Source organism: Apaloderma vittatum, unplaced genomic scaffold, assembly GCF_000703405.1.
Source record: "Apaloderma vittatum isolate BGI_N311 unplaced genomic scaffold, ASM70340v1 scaffold45009, whole genome shotgun sequence".
Lineage (NCBI taxonomy): Eukaryota > Metazoa > Chordata > Aves > Trogoniformes > Trogonidae > Apaloderma > Apaloderma vittatum.
The window spans coordinates 1-9,301 of record NW_009736634.1 but is presented as its reverse complement, the minus strand read 5'-3'; the positions used below and the strand labels follow the sequence as shown (position 1 = coordinate 9,301).

Below are 9,301 nucleotides of genomic sequence, written 5' to 3'. Positions count from 1 at the left end.
AACCTTCAAAGGTTGTTTTCTTAAATTACTCGTTTCTGCCGTCTACAAAACAAAGTTGTCCATTTAAGGATACGAATCTTGTATTTCCTGTCACTCATCTATATATTTGCAAAGACAGTCTTTTATTCAGAACTAATTTACTGGTAGGTATGCAGTTTTAGTGCACAATCTAGAAGTAACATTGGTTTTGCTTATGTTTGGTTGAATAACATGGTGTTTTCTCTTCAGCCCCATTGAGGAGGACAGAGATACAAAGATTATCGCAAAGGATGAGAAAGGTATGTTTTTTTTAAAAAAAAGTGTATAAGTGACTTGAAGAAAAATGTTACGAGGTCAAATCTAGGCATTGCTTATGAGACAACTCTAGTAAGCAAACATTCAAAGGAGCAAATGGAATAGTAGTTCTACTTACTTCTTGACTTGCTCTTCTTGCATTGCTTGTTTTTGTTTTGTCTTCTGTTTCCCTAAGCGTGCATGCATTTTCACTCTAATTATTAGGGTTCCTCTAGGTTCACGAATGGTGATAGGTATTGGCAAGACTAGGATTTGTCTGAAAAATCTCCACATGTGCCTAAATCTATAGGTTTATACTCAGTGTGGCAGTTCTGGTGAGGGTTGTTAATTCAGGGAACCCTCAATGTGGTTGTAACATAGGTGTAAAGTTGTGGTTTTGTTTTGTTTTTTTTCTTACAGTTTTGTGCGAATTGGCATGTAATACATTAGCTGTACTTCTAAAAGCAATTGTCCTGTAGGAGGACAATATGTAGATGAAGACTATTCAAAGGCACATCTAGTATGGAGTTCAGAAGTTCAGTTTTGCAGGCTGCATTGTGTCTATTGATTGCAAGAGGCCTAAGTGAAATTGTGTTCTAAGAGGTTTATGAGGAACGAGTGTGATTTGTAGGGGGATTACTTTTTCACTGTTGTATTATTGTGCTACATGGACCTTTAATGTTTGATTTTTCTCTACCTCAGGCCGTGTGGGTAGTGGTTCTGGCAGAAATTTGTGGGTTAGTGGACTCTCATCCTCTACTAGAGCTACAGACTTGAAGAATCTTTTCAGCAAGTATGGAAAGGTATGTAGTGGTTATGAAAATTAAAAAAACCTTTTTATCAATTTAAACAGATTTAAATTTACCTCTTATTTTTCCTACTGAATAATAGAGCAGCTTAAGCACTTTCTTCTGTTCTTTTGAAACTCTGAATCTGGAAGTAGCATACTTCGTAAAGAAGGTTGTCTGAAATGGAGAGGGGGCAGACACAAATCCAGGTTTCCAAGAGCTTCTGTGCAGATAGTTGTGAAAATGAGGTGATTCTAGAGAGGAGAGACTGGTGGGTCGTCATCTAGTGCGCTGTAGTGTAATTACACCTTTTGGTAGTGTTTTAAGGCAGGCTTGCATTTGTTTTGCAGTGCCATTTAGGATATGAGAGCAGAAGTTGTGGAAGGAAACTCTTTCCATGACCATCTCCTCTTCCTCCTAATACATTTCTTTATGTAATATCAGACGTTCGTGTCACTAAGCATGTGTCTGTACACTCTCAACGGTTTTTATCTGTGAACAGAAACTAGCAGAGGTGTCCGGTAAGAAAAGACAAAGTAGTGGCCTTTTTTTTTTTCAGATTTTTATTATTACATCTCTACTCTTCCGTGCATATATATGTCTTCCTTAAGTTAGAGACCTGCTCAGCAAAGTGAAGATAAATCTGCTGAGCTGGTTGTTACGGTGGTCTCTTTTTTCAGCAGGGTTGTATCAACAATCTATTCCACAATCGGATTTAACCACTTCATAAAATTTTGTGTTTATTTTATACTTACTTCAGAACACATGGAATAATCTTAAATTTGAACCTTTTCGTCAGTGTTTGTGTTGCTGTTGACTTGGGTGTAAACACTGTTCGCGTTGGATTCCATGAAGTAGTCTTCAGCGAGGCACTTGCAGAGCACAATTGGCCCGACAGTATAGAGGTCAAGTTAAAACATGGAATGTTGTGTGCTGAGAATATTTCCTCCTTGTTAAAAGTAGATAGGTGTTATACTGTGTGATACTGGTAGATGGAGCTGCTCAAACAGTGATTAAGTTAGAATTTATTTGACAACAAATCTGCAAACACAGAATGATTTCTTTCCCCAAAGGTGGTCGGCGCAAAAGTAGTGACAAACGCTCGCAGTCCTGGTGCTCGCTGTTACGGCTTTGTTACCATGTCAACATCTGAAGAAGCCACTAAATGTATTAATCATCTCCACAGAACAGAACTGCATGGAAAAATGATTTCTGTGGAAAAGGTAAGTGATAGCTATTCCATGACAGTGTAGTGAAAATGAAAATGTGCAACTTTAATTCTGTCTTGTTTTATAAAAATATTTTTTGCTAAAATTATAGGCAAAAAATGAACCAGCTGGGAAGAAGCCTTCAGACAAAAAGGAAGGTGAAGCAAGGAAGGAAAAAGACAGGCACCATTCTGCAGAGTCCAAATCTGAGAAGTAAAGTTTGGGTATTTTTCTGTGTTTAAATGCCACTTGTTTGAAATGCAGTCACATGACCAAAGTGAACAGTAATTGTCATAAATTTCAGTTCGCTGTCTCTGAAATAGGAGTAATGTTTGAAAAGTTGAAATTGGTGTTCTGCAGTAGTAAGTGCATCTCTATTGGTCCTGCGTTCAGAGGTACAGAGCTCTTCAGGGCTTAGTATAAAAACTTGTCAGTTATATCAGGCCATTTCTAGATAAACCATTAGTTTTCATCAGAACCATTCATCTTCTGACCTGACTCTGGCTCGGTCTGCTCTTTTAGCTGAGAAATATTTGTAGGATTTAGTCTGTCTTTTTGATCGACTGCATGGTTAGTGAGCGATACTACATTATTTAGTTTTTGAGTGGTCAGGTGCTTTTCAAAGAAGCATTTTGCTTTACTATATTCTTTTTCTCATAAAATTCTAAAAGATTTGGCAAAGGAGGTGCTTTTGGCAGGCTGGCCTACTTGGACTGAACGTTTAAGATATTTGTTTGCAAAAACTCTTCCGGTGGAGCTTTACCTGGATAGGCCCTCTTCCTCCAATGCTAAGCATTAACTGTACTTAGAGGCAGGGCAGAAGACTTCCAGTTTATTAGTTGCTGCTCTTAACTGTGCATGCAAGTAGGCATTGACTTCAGCACAGAAGCATGGAAGGCGCTTGGAGTGGGTTTTTGAGTATATCCTTTGAAAGGTTTTTGTGATTAGTGTGGGGTTTTTTGGTTTGTTTTTGTTTGGGATGGTTGAGTTGATCAGTTATATAGCACTTCTTGGTAGGTTCTCTGTTAAAGCAAATTATACCTACAGGTCTGTTGGTGCTAAGAAGGAGGAGAAGACTGACAAAAAGGATGATGCAAAGAAATCAGAAAAAGATGGAAAAGATGAAAAGGAAGGAAAAGAGAAAGATGAACAAAAGGCTGGATCCTCCGATAGGTCTAGGGCGAGCAAATCAGGTAATTCTAGCTGCCTCTCAGAAATGTTTTCAAGGATACTTGTTTCAAAAATCAAATTTTAGAAAAGAGGTACAAAGAATATAGGTGACTACAAGAAAGCTGCTACCTTGCATCCAAAATCATTTCCTTTATCAGCTAAGTAGGAAATGGAAGAAGTTTAAATGTTCAGAATTGTGGCTGATCTGAAGACTTCAGCTTGTGAAGACTGCAGTGTTCTTGCTGGATGCGATTCATAATTCAGTAAAAAGACCACAAAGCATACCTTGAAAGCTTTTTTCCCTGACTTAGAACGCTAGTAGCTTAGCAATAAAGTTTTTATAGTTACCAGGCTTTAAATAATCAAAGTGGCAACCTGTGAATTTTTGGGAAGTGTGACTGGGTTTAGGCCAGACATGGTGTGTGGTTTTGTGTGCGTTTTTCCTTTGTTTCCCCCCAACTCCATTAACTATGGCAAAAGGATATATTTTGCAGGCAAAAGAATGAAATAAAATTTGCTTTCCTTTAACTGTCATCTGAGCTGAGAAACACTACTGTAATTTTGTGATAGCTTTACTGCCCCTACCCTCAATTTGGCCAAATCTTGGTAAGCTATTTAAATCTTAAATCTATTATTTGTAAGTTCAGTTATTTAAAACTTCAGTAAAATTATTCTTTTACTGCCTAGTTTCTCCATTTTAAGTCTCAAAAAATTTTTTTAGTGTCTTGTGTATTATTTATTCTTGGATGTATTTTGTTTTCCAGCAAGTCGAGGAACTGAAAGGACAGTGGTAATGGACAAATCTAAAGGAGAACCCGTTATCAGTGTGAAAACTTCTACATCAAAAGAGAGGGTAAGTACAACTTTCTGAGAAGCATTCATGTAAAAATAGATGTCAAATAACTTTATATGCATATATCTGAAGAATTTTCTTTGCCTTGCATATTGGGAACAGTTATCCTTTTATCACTTTTCAGAAAGCATTAAGGTGTTAATGGTGGTAAATGCTGCTTATGCTTCGCATTCTTTATACTTCTTGTCACTGCTATTCTAGTTGGAGAAGTAGAGTTTCAATATGAAAATGGTGTTGAGATGATGTGTTTCTTTGAATTGGAATGTGGCGACTGGTGACCTTTAAAGCGGTGTATCATTTGCCACTGGTGCAAGTCAGATCACGTGCCACTAGTATTTATATATATTTAAACTCTTTGGAGAAAGTTCTATCCAAGTGCGGGGGTGCCTTTCCCCAACCTACGCTGCAGTGAAATTCCAACATTAGTTATCTCCAGGAAGGTACAGTAGTCAGTTTTGTTCAGACTGGCATAAGGTAGGCATTTTGCGCCTTTTTTTTTTTGTTTTTTTACAAAAATGCACTATGTTCAATTAATATATTATTTATTTAACTTAGAGTACAAAAAGCCAGGATCGCAAATCTGAGAGCAAAGAAAAGCAAGATATTTTATCGTTTGATAAAATCAAAGAACAGCGAGAACGTGAACGTCAGAGGCAGAGGGAGCGAGAAATCAGGGAAACAGAAAGACGCCGGTGAGCTTTCCCAGTTTCTCTCTAAACTTTGAATGGTATTTCTTTTTACTTCCCTTTTCTGCATTTTGAACAGGCTGCCAAGTAGCGTACTGGCCCTCCCACTTTAGCGTCAGATCGATTTGATACTAGTCTATCGCTAAAGCAGACACAACGCCAATTTATGAAGGTTTTTACTGAAATTGATCTCTCAACCTATGCTTTTCAGGAGACTCTTGTTGAATAATACGTTTTGTAGGTGCTTGCAGGTCTCAGATTCTACTCAATCGGATTTGAATTTCTATACTTGATTTTTCCCTAGAAGTTTGTAAATACTTTGTCAGACTTCTGTCATAGAATGTGCTGTGCTATGTGAAAGCTTTTCCTTCCTGTTCCTCCTTTTCCTCCACCAAGTGGCTGCAGCTTATTTCAGAAGAGATCACTCACACTTAAGCAGCTAGTGGGAAGAACATAGAAACTTGAAAAAAACGAAAATAAAATAAAAAAGCAAACGGGAAATCCCACACAAAACAAAGAAGCAAGAAAGCTTAGACTTCAGATCCTCAATTGAAAACAAAATACCTCTTTTTCAATTAGAGAGAGAGAGAGGCGAGAACGAGAACAGCGCCTTCAAGCTCTTCACGAGCGGGACGAAAGACAGAGGCTGCAGAGAGAGCGAGAGCGACTTGAATTTCAAAGGCAACGTCTTGACAGAGAGCGCTTGGAGAGAGAGAGGCTGGAGAGAGAAAGAATGCATATAGAGCAGGAAAGGAGACGAGAACAGGAACGAATCCAGCGAGAGAGGGAAGTGAACAGCTGCGCTACGAACAAGAACGGCGATCTGCCATGAGAAGGCCTTATGATCATGATGGCAGGTAATGATAACTGTGATGAGATTCTAAACTCTTTGGCCACCCCCAGTTACAGATAGAGCTTTCTGAAGCCTGTGTAAATTGTGAATATGCGTGCTAAAGCAGTCGTGGGAGCTCGAACATTTACCTGTTGCTTTTAATGCTTTAACGTTGGTCTTGACAAAGAGCAAATGCCATATTTGTATACCTGTAACTACCGTTATATTACAGCAGGTTAAAAATTCTTACTTCTCAAAGATGAGCGATGAGAAAAGGGACTGCATACTGACTCTAAAGCATGCTTGCCGGTGGAAACAGATACTCATTCTTGTCTTATGTCAGCACGTGCTGGGATGAAGGCTTTTGTTAAGTGTCAATACACTCAGCTTCCTCTGAAACTGAAATGTGATGCCTACTTAGTACACAAGGGGTTTTGATTATAAATCAAAAATAATTGCTTGGATAATTGGATTGAATGAGGTCTGGTATCAAGAGAGCGGGAAATGATGATTGTTTTGAGACTACTGCTAATTGTGACCACCTTTGCAGGAGAGATGACCCGTACTGGCCAGAGGCGAAGCGAATGGCAATGGATGATAGGTATCATTCTGAATTTAGTCGTCAAGACCGCTTCCACGACTTTGACCACAGGGATCGTGGCCGATACCAAGATCAGTGTTTAGACAGGTTGGCAAGGCGACTTCTTTTCTTCCTGTGCCTTTATGGAAATTACCTGTCTTTTTGTGGTTTACTAATGGCCTAGGTAGAGCAGATTTTGAGTTCCACAGAATCAGAAATACCTTCTGTGTGCTCTTTGGCAAAAAACCGCTTTGTTTTTGCTCGCAACTCATTTCTGATATGGTAGGTTCATTCAGTATTCTCCCTTAGTACTGCTGAGTACGTGACTGTGCCTCAGTGATGCTTTGCTTACCGTGCTACAGTAATAGATGTTATTGGATCTCATTCTATGCTATGAAATATCTTGAATATTTTGTACAGAGATTGGAATTACAGTTACTGTGTTGATTTGACTGAAACTTTTCTCTTTTCTTCCAGAAGAGACGGCTCAAGAGGAGTACCAGATCGAGATGGGCAGGTGAGTTATACCCGGATAACCACTTGAGTTGAAAAGCCAAACAAACCAAGCCCAAAGCAGAAAGAACTCGGTGCACACGCTGCCTAGTTCTTAAATACAACCAACACTGCATTTAAACTGAATGGATGTTCAAGCAGCCACTGATTTTGCATGCTAACATATGGAACATAAATTATTAAGTTGTCCTCCGCTACGGTGGTAGCCAGAGATCGGGGTTGGGGGAAACCTCTGAGGGACGGGAGCTGCAGTACAACGTCGTTTCAGACTGGTATGTGGCAATAAAAGTTTTCTGGTAAACCATATCGGGTGACTGTTTTGCATTAAGAGGTAGTTACTGTGCTGTCTTACAATTAGCTCGTGAGGGATCCCCTCTCTTACTTTTAGATAAATGGCTTATAGAAAATAATTACTGAACAGGGCAGATGACTAAAAGGACAAATACGAAAACCGGTAGTGCAGTGGTATGCAAAACCTTTCATTTCTGAAGAGAGGTAGAAAGTAGGCCGATATTGTATGTAAAAATGAACGTGCTAGAGCTGGAATGTAAGCCTTAAAATACACCCAGCCAAACTAAAAAAAACTCCACCCTACCAAGCAAAGCCTTCCGTCACCGATGAGCAGAGTGGAATCTGTGCTGTGAAACAAAATAAATGCCTAGAGCAAACCGTGCACAGTGTAAAACAGTGGAATCAGTAAAAAATGAGTTAGCTGCTGTTTTAGTTTGTGATGGCTTATAGAAATGCATCCTATGGGAAGCTGAATTTTTGCAATCCTGAAAGAAAACTTGTATCGAGTCCTAGCAAAACTCCGTACCATTTGCCTTTTAGCATTACCCAGATGAACGCCACGGAGGGCCCGATCGTCACTCGCGGGATGGTTGGGGCGGCTATGGGTCTGACAGAAGAATGAGCGAAGGGAGAGGGATACCTCCACAAACACGGTTAGTGCATATGAAGTAAGGGAAGTGATTTGTCGGCTTTTAAAATTCTAATGCTTGGTGAACCTTCTGAAGGGTGACAGCAGAAGCAGCTTGATGAGTGTAAATCCTCTCTCTGGATGGTTTCTGTGAGTATCTGGAGAAGCTCCCCTGTGCGTAAAGAGTGCTGCTCAGTTAGCTCAGCTCAGAAATGCAGATGAGATTCGGTCGTGTACCAGATGCTCCAATAATGCCGGAAAAAAAGTCTCATTTGTGGTGGCTAGCGATGGGGTTTTAAGGAAGCTGAGTCAGAATCATTGCAGCGGTAGGAGTGGGGAACCAGACTGATTGGAACTGTAGCTATTTCTTTTCCAAGCTTTTAGTCAAGCTAGGCTCATTCTGGATATGTAGTGTTCAGTTCCACAGAAATATGCAAGACAGAGGAACGGCAGTCAAGGAATGGTTTGATGTTTTAAGTTTTTGAATACACTTAGTACACAGTGATACCAGTTATATCTCTCTAGATCAGGAAAAGATGAGGTTTGTTGCATGAATGGTGCTGTTCAGCCAGTTTCTCATCATTTCTCTTGGGCCAATTTTTAGTGAAATCATGAGATGACTAAAGATACATCTTAACAATTCCGCACACTTTTTTATGGGGTATGGTGTTTGGCTTTGCCCTATTTTGCTAAATGGGTAAGGGACACACCTAGAAGACATTCTTTTATTTTTTTTAAGAGTTGGACATGACTGGGGAGATGATGGTCGAAAGTTAGAGGGGCATCGAGTTCGTTCACGTCAGGGAAATGTGGATAGAGGAATGATGGGACAGGATCATGAGAGATGGCAAGGTACACTTGCTGCTTACCAGTGTGATTGCTATTTTTTCTATGAATTACTGCTGTTGGACTTCAAGTGGTAGCTAAAATTTATTTGGAGCCTTAACAGCATTACCGAAAAAGCAAGTAAAATTTTGGGAACAAAGTGGCTTTGTAATTAAAAGAACACAATTTTTTTTTTCCTTTTGAATTAGGTGATGATAAAAGCATGCCTGGTCAGTCAGGACCAGGCCATGTGGTGAATCGAGAAGGGGTGTCGGGATAAGAAGCTTAGTCAGAGTGCTCATAATGTTCTTATAAAAGTTGACTGACCTATATGAAAGAAGACATTCCTGTGTCGATTGTGAAAAATAATACTTTCATCTTCTACTTAATTATGGATTGGCAAGTAGAAAAAAAACAAAGCAAGCATCTTTTCTCAGTCACAGTAGTATCAAGTTTTCTCAATAAATTGCAATTTGTGTGGTTTTTTGTTTGGTTTTTTTTTCCAGGCGCGGGGGCTTCACACAAGTTGGAAACCAGAGCCAGATGATGCAGAGTAGCGGAATGCAAGGAGTGTTTGCAGGCCAGGAGCGGACAAACAGGCCGACTGAACCCCGTTTTACACGCCGCTACTGAAAGCCCTATATATATATATAT

At 39.6% G+C, this 9,301-nt stretch overlaps 1 protein-coding gene across 1 annotated transcript; it reads left to right on the top strand.

Moving 5' to 3' along the window:
• Positions 1–228: 228 nt before the first annotated feature.
• On the top strand, positions 229–9,280 carry LOC104269935 (scaffold attachment factor B2-like; the record flags this gene model as incomplete). The annotated part of the gene is given in 15 exon segments (XM_009877045.1): positions 229–278; positions 976–1,076; positions 2,135–2,284; positions 2,382–2,482; positions 3,317–3,462; positions 4,204–4,292; positions 4,848–4,984; positions 5,558–5,766; positions 5,769–5,835; positions 6,361–6,498; positions 6,868–6,907; positions 7,735–7,847; positions 8,562–8,674; positions 8,857–8,935; positions 9,154–9,280. Coding segments are annotated over 15 exon segments (1,660 nt in total), but the record flags the coding sequence as incomplete, so codon positions are not given.
• Positions 9,281–9,301: the final 21 nt, after the last annotated feature.